This window comes from Zeus faber (assembly GCF_960531495.2).
Source record: "Zeus faber genome assembly, chromosome: 3".
Classification (NCBI taxonomy): Eukaryota; Metazoa; Chordata; class Actinopteri; order Zeiformes; family Zeidae; genus Zeus; species Zeus faber.
Window position 1 is genome coordinate 27,499,899 of NC_137190.1, and position 22,699 is coordinate 27,522,597.

Sequence of the window (22,699 nt, forward strand, 5' to 3'; positions counted from 1 at the left end):
GATTCCCAGACCTGAGAGGCGATCATGTCAACGCCAGCCATGCGTGTGTATGTTTTAGGACCGGAATCCGATTGTGTCGAAGTGCACCAGGAACACGGGTCCGCCCTTTGAGACCGGTTCGAGAATGTGTGCGTGTGAGTGCGTCTCAGTTTGGACCTGGAGTCGATCCGAAGTAGACGAGAGAAATCGGAGAAGTCTCAGCTCTACCAGTAGTCACCGACCGCACTCCATAGTTTAGTTTCAAAAACCTACACCATCGATACTCCTCCAGACAAAATCTCCATCAAAGGAAAGGAAACGAGGAGAAAAATTTGAGATGGTGACAGAGAGCATAAAGTGCATCGAAAAGACAAAAGGACAGAAACGAAAAAACACGAGGAATGTGCGGGAATCTTGTGGCGGGTCGTTCCTGGTCGGGTCAGGTGAACCCGGCTCCGCTCCCAAGAGGTAACGCTGCTTTCAAGTGCCCGACGTGGAGCGCTGCCAACAACGTGCCGACCATACTCGATTCAAACTTTCACAAAAACAAAATACCACCGACAGTCTTTTTTTTTTTGTTTTGATTTGTTTTTTTTGGGGGTCTACACACTCGCTCATTCACGCAGGACTGTTACTGCAGCGTCTCTGGGCGCCTTTAATGTTAAAAAGAGGCTGCTGTGACGGCCAAAACAGCGCCGGGAGGCTTTGGCCAGATCCACGAAATAGTCGTGTTGTGGTACCGGGAGGCTTCCGACGATGTGCTCTGTGACTAACAAGACGGACCACCTTCCATGTCTTTGTCTTGTATTTGGTTGGCGCGCTAGCTTGCTTGCGTGTGTGCGTGTGTGCGTGCGTGTGTGCGTGTGTGTGTGTGTGTGTGTGTGTGTGTGTGTGTGAGAGAACGACAGAAGGTTAAGAGAGTAATGGGCTCTTGCTCTGGCATTTAGAGTCATCTCCGGTGATTGGGGAAAAAAAGGGCACAAAGGCAGTTGTTTGATGTTTTTGGTAAAGTCATTTCGTAAGGTGGTGGTGGTGGTGGTGGTGGTGGTTATGGTGGTGGTGGGCGGTGAGGCGGGAAAGGGGCATTGTGGGTAAAGGCGTGGTGTCAGACGGCAGAGGACAGTAGTGATGCACAATAGAAGGAAGGAGAAGGCCGAGGAAAAGACGGCAGCAGTTTGGCATCTCCCCAGTGTTGAGACGGCTGTGTGTATGTGTGTGTGTGTGTGTGTGTGTGTGTGTGTGTGAGTGGGAGCGAGAGAGTGGGGGTGGGGATTTAGACAGAAAGGTCAGAGGTCAAAAGGACTAAGCTTTCTCCTCTGCGCAGCCGCCCTCACTCAGGGGGGCGCTTTGGCACGGCGGTTTCTGCTTCTCCCACTGGCACATGGCGTTGGCGTAACCCACGATCACCTTGTCCATCCAGGTGAGCGGCTGCGGGAACAGCACTGCGCCCTCGAAGAAGCCCAGGTGGCCGCCGTGCAGCGTTAGGGCGAAGACCACGTTCTGCTTCTTCTCTGGAAGGACGCGCACGCACACACGCGCACACGCACACACACACACACACACACACACACACACACACACACACACACACACACACACACACACACACACTTTAGTTCCACTTCCTGGGGCAATAAACCTCTGAGAATCAACACCGGGGTAAACTATTGAGAGATGGCGACACAGCTTCCGACTGCTGGAGATACAGGCGACATGTCACCTGCTCGTTGTACAGGGGGGTCAACGTACACTCAGCGTCTGAGGCGATATCGCCCGCTGGGCTCGCCAGGGAGAATTTAATGTTTGTTTAGATTACACGTCATGAGGGCGAGTCCTTTATTTACTCACTGCATAAAGGTGTGTCAGAGGAGAGCGTTGTGACATGAAGCTTACGGTGGCAAAACACCATCTACGGAATTATAGCAGAAATACTAGAGCTAGGATATTGGGCAGGATCTCGCAGATGCAAATGGTCACGATTCAAGTCACATTCATTCAATTCGATATTGATGAGATGGCTCAGGATACAATTCTGATTGACATTTTATACATGAATAGATAATTGCCAGCAACTTTTCAGCATGCCATCTCCCGTACATTACAAAAATATTTCCCAGAACAAATTCAATCTAATAAAGAAATTAAATATTTCAATTCCTTTTTGACTATGGTGGTATTTAACTTAAATGGAAAATGGTTTCATAATTTCCAAACAAAGCACAGATATTACAATTTTCAAATCGATTAAGGAATTTAAACAATGCAATTGAATGGCATCACTGATCAGTATTTTCTTGTCGTTTTTTTTTTATTTTTTTTTATTTGGTTTTTTTAAACCCCAGCCTGAAAAACTATGCCAATCTGTGGCTACATCGCACAGCCCAAACCAGGCCCACGGATTTGCCGCAATTCACGATTCAAGTTCAATCAATTGCCCATATGCGGAAAAACATCCTCAAACCAAAACATTGTATGCAAAATCATAGGTCAAATTTAACCTTGGATCTCTAAACTTAGCTTAATAAACTGTCCTGTCACCACAGAGCAGACAAATTCCTTCATTGGTTTCCAGGTGAGATGAGGATCTGGACCCGCTGCAGCTCAGCTCAGCGAGAGGAGCATGAGATTGGACAAAGAGATTTCCCCCTTCATCACACTGCTGCTCTGAACTGGTCTGGTGTGGTTGGCCAGTGATTACGATCCTGCGGGGGCCATATTACCACTATGCACTATTCATGGCAGCTGCCAAAATGACCCAGGATGACAGTGTGCTTGTCTGCCAGGAACTGATAGATGACACAGATAGAGATGCTACAGTCTTTAAAGGACAACCAGGCTTTTCTAAGAGACTACAGGAATGTACGGTAAACACTGCTTGCTAAGTATTTGTATTATCAAATTTATAAAATAACATTATTTTAATAATTCCAGACCAACAATTCAAGAGAGATTGGAGAGATTAGAGAGAGTCCACTGGGCTGCAACCCTATTGTTATTGTGTCGATTTTTTTTTCTTGTTATTATTATTATTATTATTCTCCTCCTTTGCATTTTTCAGGCTAAAAGTGTCTGGCCCATGACAACCGCTGGATCCACGGACAGGGGTTGAGGTCTCGTTAGAACCAGGACATTTCAGACATCTCATGGTTCAAGTTTGATCCATATCGATCTACATTAGGAGGAATTTGTGAAAAACCTACGACATTTTACCGGAAATAGAACGTACAGTATGCGCATCGCGATACGCAAAGGTTCTAAAACTTCCGGTGGGGTGGTGAACTCCAACGCTCTGTAGTGGTTACAAACTGCGCGTGTGTAATTGTTTGTGTATCGTCTTACCTACTTGACATCGGCGGGGCTTTTTGTTTGATATTTTATCTTTTTTGTCCTTTTTATAAATAAAAGGCATTCTGGTTTTTTTTTTGCGTCCCTCATTACTTTGCAGGACTCGAGGAAGTCATAACATACATACTGTAGATGATGTGATTCATGGAATGTATCAGAACACTAGGACCCAGAAAGGTATAAATATTCACAGAAAGTCGTCACCACATCATTACGGCACTCTGTCACTGTTGCCCCACGCGCATCAAAAGGTCACGTTTCTGTCACTATGTCACCTTTGCCCGACACGGCACCAAACCGTCACCTGCCCCTCACTGAGAGTGCAGCTCTATTTCCACAGACAACACACTGAGTTATAACAATGAGAAGTTCTGGTTTACAGGCAAACGTAGAGAGTTGTTTTAAAGACAGGAGGGTGGCGCTTTGTAGACCGCATAGTGGTTGCTCTGCGAGACGGGAAACAGGAGACTACGGACAGGCTGATGCGCCGTTCAACGTTAACTCGGAAAATCTGAAAATCGTGCTGGGTTTCAGAGAACATGGAAAACTGTTCATACTACATACATACTAAACACGACTAAACCGGACCACGTGTACAGCTGCTTGCAGCTATATTTTTTATTATTACTATTCAGATTCAGATTGCCTTCTATTAATTTAAAGCATTTGGAGTTGCACATTGTGCATGAAAGGTGCAATAAGTTATTACTACTATTATAATTATTATGAATTATTCATGAATTACTTAGAGTTCTATCAATTTGTCAAAAGAGATCACATCTTAAGAAATACATGTGGAAATGTATATTAAATAATGTGGAAATACAGCACAGCGGTACCTTGATTTACGAGTGCACTAACATACGGGTTTTCCGAGTTACGAGCCGTCGTTCTGTCCATTTTTTGTATTGATTTGCGAGCAAAAATGTGAGTTACGAGGAGCGAGCTTCAGGTGCCGCCGCTGGTTGGCGTGGAGAGCGAATGCGGCAGCATCCCGCGTCTCACTCCTTCACTTCACGTGGTTACCTGAGCGTGGAAGCATCGCTTTTGTGTTTTGTGCTCGCGTTTTGTGCTTTTTGTGCAGTTATTTTGACAATTGTTTTTTTCTAACCCTAACCCTGAGAAAGTTAGTGCTGAGAAGAAGAAGCAGAGGATGTCGATTGAATTAAAGCAAGAAATCATAGGGAAAAAAAAAGTTTATTTCTTTACATTCTCTTCTATTAGGTTTTATTATGTTTTTATACAATATTTGTTATTTATAAATACTTTTTTCATAATTAAAAACACGTAACAAAAAAAATTGGGGTGATTTTTTTGGGGGCTGGAACGGATTAATGGCATTTTAATTAATTTCAATGGGGAAAATTGATTTGCTGTACGAGCAGATTAAATTACGAGCTCTGTCACGGAACGAATTAAACTCGTAAGTCACAGTACCACTGTATATGTATAATTCAGCGACATTCATAAATATATAATAACTTAATATTTGTGGGCTTTATCTAATAAAATTCCATATATTTACAATGAATATATAATGTATATTATGTATATTTTTATATATTTGACTATTTCTGTTTGGTATTTGTTGGATATTTGTGTATATTTGGCAATTGTCATTTCATTTGTATTAAAGGGGGCCTATTATGCAAAACTCACTTTTTCAGTGCTTGACCACATATATTTGGGTCTCTGATGATCCTACTAACAAACAAACTGTGAAATAATACAACTTGGTCAGTTTTTTGTGGACTGCCTGTTTCAGAAAAAATTTGGTGAAACGAGCCGCTCAGCCTTGCAGCGTAAACGTCATCGCAGTAATATAAGTCACTTCAGTAGAGTTAGAACCGCCGTCCATCTGAGTAACTCCACCCACGCCTAGAGCATGACCGGACCGGCTAGCATCAAAGCTAAGAGCTAATCATGGGAACTGTTCTGTTGCTGGCCGCAGAGACCAGCACAAATCTTTTGAAAGAAAGAGGAATTAATACCAACTTTCCGTGATAGAACTGCAGACAATGGAAATCAAAGTATCTGCTGTGTGTTTCTTTCTCTGTGTGTTTCTTTCTCTGTGTGTGTGTGTGTGTGTGTGTGTGTGTCTCCATGGTAGTTTGACTGTACTGTAGGCTGCGGTGCACGATCCGCTCTGCATTTCTCTAAACAAAAGCGCAGATGTATTTATTTTATTTTCCGATGTTTCCGTAACTAAATGGAACAAAAAAGCCCCAAGCCCCGTCGCATCCCGCGGCGCTCCAAGCTCCGTGCTGCTTTGGACACCGCGGTGAAAGTCAGAACAAACTTTTAAATGAGGCCTTGAAGATCTAATATGAGTAAAGCTATAGCAACTGGATTGCTTATTTCTCGGCTCAAATTTGTTCAGAAACTTCAGAGATCTTCGTGTACTGATAAGGTGAAATCAGTGGAAGTTTACAGAGAAACACAACGGAACCCAGAAGTAAAGCTCAAACCCCATTGGTCCACGGAACCCGAGACTTGTGCTCAAACCTCATTGACTCACAGAACTAGAGGCCTCGGAACTAGAGGCCCCTGTGGTGGATTGGATGCATGTTAGAATGGCTCGAATGCATAATCTTATCATAATCTATGCATAGAGTGATATTATCAGCAAAAAAACATTAAAAACATGTTTTGGGGACCTCAGAGACCTATATCAACCACGTGAAAAGGAGCATAATAGGTCCGCTTTAAAAAAATGTAACTGTCTGTAGATACGCACCAATAACCACCGTGACACATTCCTATTACATGTAAATGCACCTGGCGGAATAATAAATAAACAAACAAACACATAAAGCCAAAATCCGGGATGTAACATCTTACTTAAAGGCTTGATAATAAGGCATTACCTCTTCTTCAAACATGAACAACTAAGCTACTTATAGCACTGTATAGTGTATTTCTGTCGATCGACCATCCAGTTGGCCGAGTTCCAGAGTCACAGCTCCAGCTGATCCCTTTCCAGTCCGTTCATCGGGTACCAGCTCAGGGACTCTCTATTGGAAAACAGGTGCATGCACTTCCCGACTCCAGAAATAAAGCACACGCATGTATGCAGACACAGGAAACATGAGGAAGCATCTTTCCTTTCCCCCTCAAAAAAAAAGTAAGAGCAGCCGGGGTGTTTAAAAATAGGGCCCTGGCAGAGGCTAAACAAAGATCCTTAGTCACCAAGTAATGCGGAAGCAGGACATAACTAAACTAAATAAATGTTCAGGCATCGGGTTTCCAGGGATTCCAGAATAACATTTTGAAAATCACTGTATTTCCTTTTGGAGCGTCACATTTATAAGTCTTTAGGGCAGACAGAGACAGGACTGGACTCTCAACATAGCTGTGTGTGTGTCTAACAAACTAAGACTTTCCAAACTCACAAGCCTCTAGTAGCACACCAAGTCTCCTACAGGGTGTGGCGTCAAGTCACTGCAGAGGTATTTCTGCTCTATGACAAGATAAATTGTAGGGTCGCACCCGACCATTATGACACTAAAAAAGAAAAACGCTTTCTCAGTTGAAAACATAACCGTGAAATCCACCTGATCAATTGGCATTGGCATCAGATCAAACATCTGTCATTTTTTCGATATGTGGCTCTCAAATTCATGATTTTAAGATCTTGTTCTGAAGTCTAATGGACCCAAATGACGACCGCAATGAGGTGGTGGAACTGAGAAGCGTCATGACATCGAGTGTACGCCCGGAAACGCCCGTCGTTTCCGGGCGCTGTATACAAGCCATACCAGCCCAAAACAACAAACACGCTTTGAGGCCAGTGTCATTCCACCAGAGGAGAGCCTCGCCCGGGCTGTCGTACTGCCGCCACTTGCTGCCAGTTACCTGCTAGCGTGCGTGGGATGGTGAGCAGCGAGTCGTGGACCAGGGGGTCGTCTGCGGAGTTCACAAGCAGCAGCGGAACGTTGACCTGCGGAGGGAAAAATACGAAAAGACGAGCTGCGTTCACAACCAGAGATACGGGGGAAAAAAAAACAAAAAACAAAACATGCGTCATGCGCTGTGTGTAGGAGTCACAATGGTTAGAGTGGTGACCTCGAGGTCCTTACGTTGTGAATGTAATGGACACAGCTCTCCTTCTCGTAGTACTCTTTGAGGGAGCTGTGGCCGTGGAATTTCCTGTGGGAAAAAACAAGGAGCGTGTGGCGTCAGGCGATGTGAGGGACGATCGCTCTCAAGAGCAATCTGCGCACTTTCAAACCTGCTCGGCGAGAAAAATCACAGATGCGGCATTGTCCCCGACGGTGAAGTACATGTCGGAGAAGTCTCGACACAGTCACAACTGAATGTTCAGCTGGGATCCATCCATCACAGGGGTACATTTTGTGGGGCATTTCTGTAACTTTGAGGGGCCTTTTCTTCTGCTCCAAGCGAAGTCCAATGCGGCCTGCTTTGTTTTAAGAGCGCAGCATGGACCGAACAGAGGGTGTGACATTGAACTGGCTTGATTTTTTTTTTGTGGTTTAGAGGGACAAAGGGGACTCTGGTTCAGGGAAATGTTTCCTCTGTCTATTTTGCAAAGTCCACATTCCACAGATGTTTGAAGACAAACCAAAAAAAAAAAACCTTTGAACTAAATATTTGAACCAACGAGAAGGCCCTTTGCTTTAGACAAATTAATAAAAGGAAAGCAAAAGATGACTAAATGTATATATAGTTCAAATTTAAATGTATTTTAATAATACAGCAGGATTACATCACAGAAACAATCCAAGATACTTTTTGCCCCGTTCTATAGGTATGCATCTCACTATACTATACGACACTATCCGACAGTATACTTATTGCTATGCTACACTCCTGCGCGCACCACTCACCTCATGATGTTGTCGTCTATCTGCATGAGGGAGGTCGCCGTGTAAAGACGACTCAGGTCTGGGTCGATCATTTTGGACGAGCTACCCCCAAACAGGCTGCCCCTGCAAGACGCACACAGAAAAAGAACCATCTTAACGCACTTCCGTCCACCACCGTCCAGTTCGTTCCTGCTTCTTTTCACACTTGTCACTTCTTCTTCTAATGCAAAGTGGTAAAAACGGATCATTCAGTGTGTCTTGCCTCAGGTGCAAGACTACAGGGCTCAATGTCCAGAGCTGACCTCTACACCCCTGAACAAACAAACTAAATCAAATAGGAAATCTGCTATACAAATTAGGCCAACCGGCTTTTTATTTAATATTGGTTAATATTTCAGGGAATACGATTGATGTGATTTCTTTTTCAAAGAAAGCCTCGTTGGAGCAGGGTTGGTACCTGTGAGATAGGATGATTTTCTTCATGTTGTCAGCCATGAGGAAGTTGTAGAACCGTCTGCACTGGTCCCACTGTAGGAATGTTTCCTGCGCCCTGAGCGGCGCACACACACACACACACACACACACACACACAGAAAGAGAGAGAGTCAGCCATGTGTGGTGTATGCCAAACAACAGTTTGTGTTCTCTATATAATCCACTGGACAAAGAGACATGCTGGGGTGGTGTGGGCTCAGTGTGAAGACATGGAATACAACTGGGATTTTGGGAGAGAAATTAAATGCACTGGTTCACCCCATGTTATGGAGTTGGTAACTTATAATCAACGGAACGGTAAAACATTTTAAAGAATGGGTTAAATACAAAAAATATTAAAAAGTTAGCATTGCATGACTACTGTACACGGATAAAAGGCTGGTCTTGTTTCGGCCATTGATCGGACCGGAATCTGAACTGAAGGGAAAACGACGGTAATCCTGCTTCAACAAAGAGACAGTTGTGGCACCGTGCCCACGTGGGCACAGTGACTCTGTTTCAATATCAACTGGAGCCAGACTACGCCCGTCAGTGCAGGACCCACCAAATGCCTGGCGACGCTGCCAAGAGACACTAGCCGCCTTTCAAACACAGAGGGTATGGTATGGCTCAGGCACGCAGGCACGCACGCACGCACGCACGCACACACGCACGTTAATTTGAAAAACTGATCATTACTGATCATATCAAATACAAAGTGAGAAGGCCTGCAAATTAAACAAGACTGGGGGAAGGAGAAAAAGAATCCTCAATGTGGAATTGAAGCAAACGGCAGTGTATCATTCACCAAATGTCTAACGCTTATGGTAGAGCTGACACGATAATTCCATTATCACCTTATCGCAACTATTTGAGCAGACTGCAATCATTTCATAAAACAGTTAGTTTCCGCAATCATATGTTTCAGACAAATTTAAGGGGAATCTTAAACCGAAATAACCCAAATTTTTATGTTCCAATGTAAAATAACGACGGATAGCTAGACTGTTATAAGCTTATACTATGACATAAAATGAACAAAAAGGACAATTAAATTGTCGCAACCATTTCTATACCAATTAATCATCAACAAAAATGTCCTGATTGTGACAGCCCTAGCTTGTAGCTTTTCTGAAACCTATCTTTCGAAAATACATAATTTTATTTTAACCTCAGTGACAATGAAACTTCAAAGTTTAAGCATTTTAGTAGGTATTTGTTCACACAGGCTGTAAAAGGGTAAAACAAAAACATATTAATGAATGTAGAAATGCACTGGATAGCAGAAGACTAACCCATTTAACATAATCCCGGTATACCCCGCTTCACTAGAATGACCCGTCTTCCTTAGACCTTTATATCCATCGTTCCATTTGTATCTTCTGACTATTGACGGTGCATGTTTTGGTACAGCGCATCTAGTGCACCTCACCTCAAAGCGCTGTAGCCCTGGCAGACGCTGACACAGCACAGAACCCTCTCCTGGTTGGTCTGGTTCTCTCCCAGGAACTTGCACACAATGTTTCCACCCAAGCTGAAGCCCACCACGATCAGCTGGGTCTGCGGATACATCTTCTTGATGTAGCCCACCATGGCTGCAAACTCCCACGTGCAGCCTGATGGGAGAACACACACACACACACACACACACACACACACACACACACACACACACACACACACACACACACACACACACACACACACACACACACACACACACACACACACACACACACACACACACACACACACACAGGGTAACCATGATGAACTCTCGCGTCTTGCATCCTCCAGGTGCTTTGCAGGAGCAGTGCAAAATTTAGAAATTATTGTTGAATCTTGTGTTTTAGTTTAGCTTGTTAGCGTGACTCAATGTGTGATGTGATTAATAATGGACAGTACATATGATTCAATTATGTTCCAAAAACGCTCATGGACTAAATCAGACCTGGTATCGTTTCGGGTTGAATTAACTCAGGGGAGGACACAACAATACAGACATTATTGCATTTCACATAATGCCTTAATTCACTAGATGGTTGTTGAATCACATTGTGAAGCAATCCCAGAGGAATAGTCAAACCCAAATGTAATGGTGAACTTGATTTTCTGCAGCAGCTTTTCAGGTCTCACCATAGGTAAACATCCGCGGTGACGTGAGCTCGATGTTGGGCAGAGCTCCCAGGTGGTTGAGCACGGCACAGCGATAGCCCTCCTTCTGGGAATAATCCACAAAGGTCCGGATGTAATGCTTCTCGCTATGGTTGCCTATACCGGGGCATATCACCATGGTGATGTCGCCTGTTGTGGGAGGTAAGCACACAGATGGATCAGGGAGATATTTGCATATGGAAAATTTACAAAGGCAGAAAAGAGGGCAAGGATCAGCGCCCCGCATAATCGCCAGGTCACCATGTGATGGGCACATAACCTCTGTAAGTCTGGTTATAAATAGCAGAATTTGCCGTTTTTGTCAAAAACTAACTTAATAAAACAAGAAATTAACAGTATAGCCATGCCAATTCTAAGCAGTCTGAGAGGAGAAACAGGTCAGACTGGTGACAAAACACCAGAGGCATTCAAGAATTACATTTCAAAGTGTCTTCACAGGACTGCATCAAAAGCCAGACATGGGACCGATTTTATGGATCAAGTAAGAGATGCTAGTGCATTATAATAATATATGAATAACTCTAGCAAAGTCAAACTGACGCATGTGATCCAGGCAGTTGCTGTATTCAATGCATTCACATGTTTTTAATATTACTGCTTTTTAAGTACAAAACCAACTGTGCATCCAAAGTTTGTTTTTCCTCAGTAAGAAACCAACATCTGCTTTGAATCTGCGTTTTGTACAGCAAAGAATTCAAGGGGTGGTGAAGGAATAAGATGTCAATAAAGTGCATCACCTCCTGTCCGATGTTCTGTCAGCGGCTCAAAGAGGTCAAAGGTGGCGGTGGCCCCATCCTGCATGGGCAGGTACTTCCTTATTCCGCATGGGTGAGGGGAGCTCACCCGGCCCAGTTTCCCATACAGGGCCGTCTGAAGGTGACCACTCTTACCCCACAGCAAGGGAGGAATGTACCTGCAAAACATTTAACAAACATAAACAACTGACGACCAATAATACTGATCCAGAAATATAATGTAGTTTCCACTTCTGTGGACATTCTGAGGCACTGTAGGATGGTGTGTCACGCACAGGCAAACGACAATGGAAATCAATGCAAACTTCCACCATAGCGATGCTGTTCTGTGCAGTTACATTTGCATGGTGGTTTGTGTATGACTATCGTGCTGATAGTGTGAACAAAACAGTTTTGGTGGTGTCAGTACACCCAACAAGTAGCATTCTTGTCACAACCTTTGACGTCAAAACATGACAGCAATTGTTCCATTACGATGAGCGCTTAGGAGGCCCTGTTATTTACCTTCCTTTTGCTATTGCTGCACCTAAGTAGACTATTGTAGGAACGCAGGGTAAAGTTGGACTGTAATTTTTGCCTGAGCTCACTGAATCCTAGTGACACCCACTGCCTCTGTAGGAGTTAATGTTCCTGATTACATAATATCACTTTGCAATACCATGTTGACCACACTGGCTTTTCTGATATACAACTACCATCTACTGCCAAGATGAAAACAAGAGGCTGGAAATGCAAAAATATCCAACATCCATCCAACATGACAATATGTTTTGAGAAATACCTCAATACCGAACAGTCGACAAAGTTCAGAAAATTGCATTACTTTACTGTACCTTAAAAACAACACTGACAAAGGCAATATCATCCAGGCTTACTTGCTGCCTACTATGTGATTTTCGAAGCCTGTTTCCTTTTGAGCAGGTGAACTCTCAGAATGTGAAGGTAATATACACAAGTGTGAGAATGACACGGTTGGAAATATTTGCATGCCTCCTCTTGGAGCTCACACTTGGACGTAATAAAAGCTCAGCGTGTTTGCAAACTGATAGCAATTAAAAAGGAAGCGCCTTGTATAGACGCATAGGGAAAAGTCTGCGGTTACATCAAACGTCACACAAACCCTTCATCCTCCTTCTCCACTGGAACATCACTGCACCTGGCAAATAAACCTGTTACACAAAGGGTTTCTCATCCGACTGTCGGTTATAATTAGTGTTACACCGGGTTGCCTGTCTCCTTGTTTGGATAATGTAATTAACTCCGGCGTTTCCAGTTAGTGGTTGCTGATCTCAAAGAATGAGAATGGGCTTAATCTGCCCCTTTCTAGATGCTTCCCTTGCCTCCTGCGTCGGCTTACATCTGACTGAGAAGGGGTGAGGCGCGGGGATGGGCGGTCGGATGACATCATTGTTGTCAAGTGGACCGGAGGATAAGCACCTGCCAGGGCGACAGGGCGAGTTCTTTAAAAGCAGATAAGAGACTAGTTTGCGAGTGCAGAAAGCATGGGGCCAACATTTTTACAACTAAAAACCAGAGGGAAGCCAAAGTTCAAGACACTAAATCAAAGCTTCTTCAAGCAAACCCATCTCACACTGAGGAAGGAAAATGGGATGAAAAGACGATGTCGGATACACTTTAATAACAAAAGTTGTCGACGTTCTCTTCTGTGGTCTTTTTTTGTGCACCGACCCAAACCACTCAAATCGCCCAGATATGTCAATGAATTTACCGATGAAACCATTCTGAAAATGCTCTCGCCCTTGAAAGTCAGGAGACACTGGGCTTAGAAAGCACATGGCTGCATAAGCACTCGCTAGTCTTAAGCATGGAGCGAGGTCACCGGCCGATCATACAGATAAATTCCGAACAGACAATACAAAATTCTTCCCTCCATTTATTTTCCCCTTTAAAAGTTCAATGCGGCCCCCCAAGCAGAAAACAACCTGGCCTGTGGGCCCGGGGTCATCTGAGTTTGAGAGCCCTAGTTTGGACCAAAGAAGTATTTTACTTTGGTCATGACTAAAAAGAGTAGAGCAGTCAACAGTGAAATTAATACTAAAGACCATTTGGCTCTTAAGGTTTGGCTCAGCATGGCCTCACAAAAAAATTTGACAATACCATTAAGCCCGCCCACTTTGGCTCTGTACCCTGTGATTGATTTCCCAGTGCTCACATGAGAGACTGGCATGGAAACTCTTGTTACGCAACGGGACTGACTGCGTGTTACAGAACTTGACTTCTCAACACGAACGAGTTGCGCAGACCGTTGATAAGACATAAAAACAACACCGGAGAACTTTAATGATTGCACTGTCATTATTGGCTAGTGCCTACAAAATTGAAAAACTATGTAAATTGACAGGGCACACATGATAACAAGCTGGTCACAAATGTGAGCATCCAACCCAGGCTTAGAAAGCGCTGGATGACTGTGAGTAAAAGGTGAAAGAGTGCATAAGAATGTGTTACATAAGCAGACATCGCCAGACAGACCATAAGTGAATCCCCTCACAGTGCGCAATGCTCCCGAGGGTGACTGAACTCCCGACATACCAGAAGAACTGACCTTTGGCAAAGATTCCAGCAATTCAAGGTAAACTTTCAACAACAGAGAGTGGGGACATCAACCCTCTGTTTACGCATTGAAAGTGTTAAAAGAACGACGTCACCCTATATTATGCAATAAACTACTGGTTCACATGGTGCTGTGGCGAACATAGATGAAAGTTTAAAATTAAACTAGACATTAAAGGTGTCGTATGGAGGTGGAGGAGAAGCAGGGCAGGGGATCGTGGATGTTCGGGAAAGGCTCCCGTGCTTAACGAAAACAAAACACAATCTATCTGTTGCTTTTGGCCTTGCTGACTTAGGAAGAACTACAACCGGTATATCAGCTTTCTATGTAGTTAGCATAGTAAACTTCAGCTGTGGTCAATTCAGATTGAGAGCTATGTTGCTGAACTCCAGGGCTGCCCCCAAAAGTCGACAAGTCGAATCATCAGTTGGAGGCCAATCAGTCGACTGAGATTGCTCAAGCGGAATAGTCAGTGTGCACTACAATAACAAAATACTAGCGATAGAAGACATTTTTTTTTTTTTTTCGTCGAAGAGAACAATGGCATCCTCAATCGATTAACTAGTGGACACATTAGAAGATGCGGACACGGCTCCACGCCCCGATCGCGCATCACCGAGCCCCGTTCCCTCAAATAAAACAACTAAAAGCAGTGTGTTTTTATTTTACATGTATTTAAGCGCCATGCGTAATGCCCCCCTCCCCCAAAATAGTCAAATATTCCCATTGAAGAGCCGAATCCAATTTGACTGACAAAATTCTAAATCGGGTATACACCCCTACTGAACTCCCTTAAAAAAAGCCATTCAGAACATCTTGCCCAAAGCATAAAAAACATAATTTATACTTGCACTAAAGCATGTTTCGGCTTAAAAAAAAATAAAAAAGTATTTCAAATAATGTCTTCACTTATTTGTGGAGATATCCCGTATGACTACAGTGCCACAGTTACCCAAAAGCCACTCGATGCGGTTTCCCAGTGTGAAAATAAATGTATAAGGATTGCAATGTAGGATTTTAAAGTTTTGAATCTGGATATTTTAATGACAATTGTGATTCACTGACTCATTGTAATATTTGAATTTACTTTATTGCTATATTATTAGTGATTTTATATATGGAAGATGTTCTCGGGTCTCTCTTACAGAAGGTATCTTGACCTCAGTGATATTTCCCTTTAACTACTCTACGTCTCGTCACCAGGTCCCCCGGCGCCTTGACAAATGCTGCCCACTGCTCCTGGCTGCCCCCACCCCGGAGGAAGGACAAGCCAGGATGGGTTAAATGCAGAGGCCTCATTTCACCGGCCACCATCCAAAGCATGTGCATGTGTGTGTGTATGCATGTGTTGTAGTGTGGTGTGTTGCGTGATAATTAAAGATTCTTCTTCTTCTTCTCCTCCTAATGCACCGCTGGGGTTAGGATCACAGTCACGCAGTAGACTAGGAATCCTGACAACAGAGAGCATCTCTACAACCTTCACCGAAAGCCGCAAATTGGACAGATTGTGCCACGCCGGCGTTACCACGGGCAACCCGAGATTGACAGACATATTGCACAGACCAAGGAAGTTTGCAGGTGGTCGACAACTCACTCTTTGGTAAGCTGGGAGCAGGACTTAAGGAGGAAGCGGTTGACAGGTGTGTCCTGGTAGAACAGGTCTGGAGGTGCTGTGGGGCTCTTGAGGTTCAGGCAGCGGACGATGACGTAGAGCACCGTGGCCACGGCGGCCAGTTTCATGCCATCGAACATGGCCGGAAGTTCTGGGGTGATGGTGTGGACGTCTGACTCGTGGGTGCTCATGATGGCTCTGAAAAAGACAGCATGTGATGTCAACATTCTTCAGGTACTATAGCGTTGGCAACAAATGTATTTTGTTTGCAATCAACAGATGGGGTGATATATATATATATATATATATATATATATATATATATATATATATATATATATATATATATATATTTATATTAAAAGGTCAAATATAACATGGAATTCAGTTGCTTTTTTTTTTTTTTTTTTTTTCCTTAAATGTTTACATCAGTGTATTGCACAGATTGAATCGATCTTATTGATTTGAAAATGTGACTCATAAAAAGGCTTGGTTTATTCAGCGTCTATGGTGTTCTAAGCAGCAATAAAGTTTAACACCGTAAAGTTCGAGAGTACTGATGCTTCTCCCTTGACTTCTTCCTTCTCACTGACTGCGCGCACACACACACAAGCACACACACACACACACACACACACACACACACACACACACATCGATAAATATCATGTTGAAGTACAAAGGCATCTGTGCTTTGAGAAAAGAGAACAAAGGGGAACTGTAAATAGGACCGGAATGTATTTAATGAAGCAATTAGAATGAGGAAGTTGACATCGACGGATGTCTATTTTGTAAAAACAACAAAAAAAATGTTTTGTTTTACAGCTGGTGTCAACACTAACAAGAGTAATGCAAAGCTGAGAAAATGTACTTACAGTGTTTAATTCAGCCTTCAAAAATGAATGGCCGTCCAGATATGGTGATTTTGTGAAGAGGTGAAGTCACAGTGACTTGGTCAACCTAATGCAAAAAACCCAAATGACAACGAAATTACTTAGAATCTGCTTGAGTATAATCAATCCACTTATTATTCAAAACTTTGGAAAAAGGCTCATCTGCAGACCGATGCCCTTATATGTACTTTAAATTACTCGTCATATCCAGTGCCTGATATAACCTAGCCATAATACAACATGCAGTGCCTATTGTACCTTTTTCTTGACTGCAGATGACAAAGATCCTCATGTACGCTGATGACAATTATCGATAAAAACATGATAGGTGGTGTCACAAGATATGGACCTAATGAATCACAGATGAGCAATCCTGAATAGGCGTATAAATGTATTAAAAGCATTAACATAAATACACTGGATTTATTTTAGAAAGTAAGTGTGTTTGAAATGTAGTAGAGTAAAAAAGATATATAGATATTTATTCTAAAGTGTAGTGGAGTAAAAGTCGAAGGTACTTAATGTTCTTTAGTGCAGTAACAAAGTATTCTTACTTCGTTAGTTTCCACCAATGCTGACAGGCAGGTGACCTCCGTGACTCACATTCTTGTGTTAGTGTCAGTCGCCACAACCAATCCGCCACGTAGTAATGGCAGCATGACAAGCGCTTCTCTTTAAATCTGACCACCACCTACGATCCGGTGAACGTATCGTTTTCAAACCCCACAACGCAGCTTCTCATGGAGCTGCCTGACTTTTTGGAACCGACGGACGACAAATGGAACCGTGTCCGAGGTGACGTCGAACCCCCGCTGGCTCCACTTCGCATGGACTGGGACAAACCTTTGGGTCTTCGGTCGCGACCCTTTGGACTGCAAGTTGAGTCTGACCCACGCTAACGCGAGGAAGACGACGTGTCCGCGACGCTGCACAATCCGCGCACGGCATCCTCCGCCATCGTCAAGAGACATGAAAACAAGGCTGCGTTCGGGTGGGAGCGGGGGGGGGGCGCACATAAACTAAGGCTGGCACGACCACGACAGTTCGGTTGACGATTAATCGTCACACAAATGATTGGGACTAGCGATCTAGTTCTCTTCATTTGGGACGTTGGGAGCCCGCCGCCTTCCACAAAAGAACCTCGACGGGCTCGAATACTCGCGATTAGGCGATAGCGTGACGATTGTGACAGCTCTGTTATCAACCGCCTCCCTCGTCGAAAATGCGATAGCGAAACGTAAATATAAAAACACACACGAATATTTAGCTCTTTTTGAAAATATATCTCGAGTTCCATGCAGCGACTAGAGAGGAACCAGTAACCACCCCTGGTAATAACCTAATGGGAGCTATTAAGAGATAATAACGTGGCAGCCGACTCAGCCCCTGCACGGCGGAGAGAGGGGGAGAGAGAGCGACAGCAACGAAGACGTATTCGATTCAAACACCGTCCTCACCTTCGTTCGCAAAGTGGAGTAGGTTTTCCCTTCGCGACGTTGTACCGGCGTCCGTGGTTGCCCATACGGGTTCTGTTTTTTTTCCCCTGACTACACCATGTCCAACGTTGCAGGGCGTCCTCGGCTGCACGACCACAGCGCTAGCTTCCACTCGGAGCGCACTTCCTGGATGAATCCGCTCATTTGCATGCGGGGCCCTCCCATTGGCCGCGAAGTCTCCTCGACCCGTTATGTCAATTTCCGATGCCACGCCCCCGGTGTGAGACTCGATCCCCGATTCAGGAAGTATTGTACGTCAAATAAAACAAGAGGAGATAAAGATACTTTATTAATCCCCCCCCAAAAAGGGAAATACTAGGATTATTTCGTGGCGGCCGCGTTAAAACGACTGTATTTTTTTTTATATTTTTTTGTTTCCCCATGGAGGAAAAATAACAGAAAACCAGAAAACGTAGGCCGAGTGTAACTGGTACGTTCCCGTGGCGAGAGGGTGAATCGTTTCTGCCGATTCGGTTTTTTCCACGATTCGCTCAGTAAAAAGATTCATTCAACCTTCCCACGGCCGACACGGCGGGTGTAACGCACAGCGAGCGAGCGAGGGGGGGCGGGAGGGAGGGAGGGCCGCGGACGGTTGAACGAGGGGCGGGGGTCGGAAGAGTCGGTTCGGCTCCGAGCTGCGAGTCGAACTCTCAGAACCGCCTCGCCGACTCATTCTGACCAAATGACTTGTTTCGGTCGGTCTTTCGTCGCTGTTTTGAGATGGATGGGGGGGGGGGGAGATCGTTCCCCAACGTGGGAGTAAACGTGATCGTCAAGCCTAATATGACGTTGGGTAACCCACTGCCAACGGGGGGGACATGAAGATAATGGCGGCTTTGGGCCTGGGCTCACTCGTTCTCTTTGTACGTCACGATCGAGCCTTGTTCTCTCAGTGTATTCAACTCGAAAAGACGTTAAAAGACGTTAAAAGACCTGCACCCGGAGCGAGAGACGTGACCTGTGTTTCCGTCACACTCAGGAAACAGTGTTTACATGCACTGTAGTTATTGTAACCGCACTGTTTATAACTAAACTGTATATAAACAAACTGTATACAACCGTTGGTTATATACAGTTTGGTCACATACAGTTTAGTTATATACAGTTTAGTTATATACAGTTTGGTTACATACAGTTTAGTTATATACAGTTTAGTTACATACAGTTTAGTTATATACAGTTTAGTTATATACAGTTTGGTTACATACAGTTTAGTTAAATACAGTTTGGTTATATACAGTTTGGTTATATACAGTTTAGTTACATACAGTTCGGTTATATACAGTTTGGTTATATACAGTTTAGTTATATACAGTTTGGTTACATACAGTTTAGTTATATACAGTTTGGTTATATACAGTGTGGTTATATACAGTGTGGTTATATACAGTTTGGTTACATACAGTTTGGTTATATACAGTTTGGTTATATACAGTTTGGTTATATACAGTGTGGTTATATACAGTTTGGTTATATACAGTTTGGTTATATACAGTGTGGTTATATACAGTTTGGTTATATACAGTTTGGTTATATACAGTTTAGTTACATACAGTTTGGTTACATACAGTTTGGTCACATACAGTTTAGTTATATACAGTTTGGTTATATACAGTTTGGTCACATGGAGTTTAGTTATATACAGTTTGGTTACATACAGTTTGGTTATATACAGTTTAGTTAAATACAGTTTGGTTATATACAGTTTGGTTATATACAGTTTAGTTACATACAGTTTGGTTATATACTGTTTGGTTGTATACAGTTTAGTTATATACAGTTTGGTTACATACAGTTTAGTTATATACAGTTTGGTTACATACAGTTTAGTTATATACAGTTTGGTTACATACAGTTTAGTTATATACAGTTTGGTCACATACAGTTTGGTTATATACAGTTTAGTTACATACAGTTTAGTTATATACAGTTTGGTTACATACAGTTTAGTTACATACAGTTTGGTTATATACAGTTTAGTTATATACAGTGTAGTTATTTACAGTTTAGTTACATACAGTTTAGTTATATACAGTTTAGTTATATACAGTTTGGTTACATACAGTTTGGTTATATACAGTGTGGTTATATACAGTTTAGTTATATACAGTTTGGTTACATACAGTTTGGTTATATACAGTTTGGTTATATACAGTTTGGTTACATACAGTTTGGTTATATACAGTGTGGTTATATACAGTTTGGTTACATACAGTTTGGTTACATACAGTGTGGTTATATACAGTGTGGTTATATACAGTTTGGTTACATACAGTTTGGTTATATACAGTTTGGTTACATACAGTTTGGTTACATACAGTTTGGTTATATACAGTTTAGTTATATACAGTTTGGTTATATACAGTTTGGTTAAATACAGTGTGGTTATATACAGTTTAGTTATATACAGTTTGGTTACATACAGTTTGGTTATATACAGTGTGGTTATATACAGTTTAGTTATATACAGTTTGGTTACATACAGTTTGGTTATATACAGTTTGGTTATATACAGTTTGGTTACATACAGTTTGGTTATATACAGTGTGGTTATATACAGTTTGGTTACATACAGTTTGGTTACATACAGTTTGGTTATATACAGTTTGGTTATATACAGTTTGGTTACATACAGTTTGGTTACATACAGTTTGGTTATATACAGTTTAGTTACATACAGTTTAGTTACATACAGTGTGGTTATATACAGTTTAGTTATATACAGTTTGGTTACATACAGTTTGGTTACATACAGTTTGGTTATATACAGTGTGGTTATATACAGTTTAGTTATTTACAGTTTGGTCACATACAGTTTGGTTATATAAAGTGTGGTTATATACAGTTTGGTTATATACAGTGTGGTTATATACAGTTTAGTTATATACAGTTTGGTTACATACAGTTTGGTTATATACAGTGTGGTTATATACAGTTTAGTTATATACAGTTTGGTTATATACAGTGTGGTTACATACAGTTTGGTTATATACAGTTTGGTTACATACAGTCTGGTTATATACAGTGTGGTTATATACAGTTTGGTTATATACAGTTTGGTTATATACAGTTTGGTTACATACAGTTTGGTTATATACAGTTTGGTTATATACAGTTTGGTTATATACAGTTTGGTTATATACAGTGTGGTTATAAACAGTGTGGTTATATACAGTTTGGTTATATACAGTTTGGTTACATACAGTTTGGTTATATACAGTTTGGTTATATACAGTGTGGTTATATACAGTTTGGTTATATACAGTTTGGTTATATACAGTGTGGTTATATACAGTTTGGTTATATACAGTTTGGTTATATACAGTGTGGTTATATACAGTTTGGTTATATACAGTGTGGGTATATACAGTTTGGTTATATACAGTTTGGTTACATACAGTTTGGTTATATACAGTTTGGTTATATACAGTTTGGTTACATACAGTTTGGTTATATACAGTTTGGTTATATACAGTTTGGTTACATACAGTTTGGTTATATAACGTTTGGTTATATACAGTTTGGTTATATACAGTGTGGTTATATACAGTTTGGTTATATACAGTTTGGTTACATACAGTTTGGTTATATACAGTTTGGTTACATACAGTTTGGTTACATACAGTGTGATACAGTTTGGTTATATACAGTGTGGTTATATACAGTGTGGTTATATACAGTTTGGTTCTATACAGTGTGGTTATATACAGTTTGGTTATATACAGTGTGGTTACATACAGTTTGGTTATATACAGTGTGGTTATATACAGTGTGGTTATATACAGTTTGGTTACATACAGTTTGGTTATATACAGTTTGGTTATATACAGTGTGGTTACATACAGTTTGGTTATATACAGTGTGGTTATATACAGTGTGGTTATATACAGTTTGGTTACATACAGTTTGGTTATATACAGTTTGGTTATATACAGTTTGGTTATATACAGTGTGGTTATATACAGTTTGGTTATATACAGTTTGGTTATATACAGTGTGGTTATATACAGTTTGGTTATATACAGTGTGGTTACATACAGTTTGGTTATATACAGTGTGGTTATATACAGTGTGGTTATATACAGTTTGGTTACATACAGTTGGGTTATATACAGTGTGGTTATATACAGTGTGGTTATATACAGTGTGGTTATATACAGTGTGGTTATATACAGTTTGGTTATATACAGTGTGGTTATATACAGTGTGGTTATTTACAGTGTGGTTATATACAGTGTGGTTATATACAGTTTGGTTATATACAGTGTGGTTATATACAGTGTGGTTATATACAGTTTGGTTATTTACAGTTTGGTTATATACAGTGTGGTTATATACAGTGTGGTTATATACAGTGTGGTTATATACAGTGTGGTTATATACATTGTGGTTATATACAGTGTGGTTATATACAGTGTGGTTATATACAGTGTGGTTATATACAGTTTGGTTGTATACAGTGTGGTTATATACAGTGTGGTTATATACAGTTTGGTTATATACAGTGTGGTTATATACAGTGTGGTTATATACAGTGTGGTTGTATACAGTTTGGTTGTATACAGTGTG

The 22,699-nt window shown here is 41.9% G+C and overlaps 1 protein-coding gene across 1 annotated transcript; it reads right to left on the reverse strand.

Annotated features, from left to right (window-relative positions):
- Positions 1-1,281: 1,281 nt before the first annotated feature.
- LOC307227639 (monoacylglycerol lipase ABHD2) lies at positions 1,282-18,212 on the reverse strand (the record flags this gene model as incomplete). Its single annotated transcript, XM_079997024.1, has 11 exons — positions 18,092-18,212; positions 16,617-16,701; positions 15,724-15,939; positions 11,537-11,712; positions 10,761-10,928; positions 10,057-10,240; positions 8,608-8,700; positions 8,172-8,273; positions 7,404-7,473; positions 7,180-7,264; positions 1,282-1,490 (listed from the first exon to the last, which is right to left on the reverse strand). Exons 3-11 carry the CDS (start codon positions 15,930-15,932, stop codon positions 1,282-1,284), a joined length of 1,296 nt encoding a protein of 431 aa, XP_079853150.1. The 5' UTR covers positions 15,933-15,939; positions 16,617-16,701; positions 18,092-18,212.
- Positions 18,213-22,699: the final 4,487 nt, after the last annotated feature.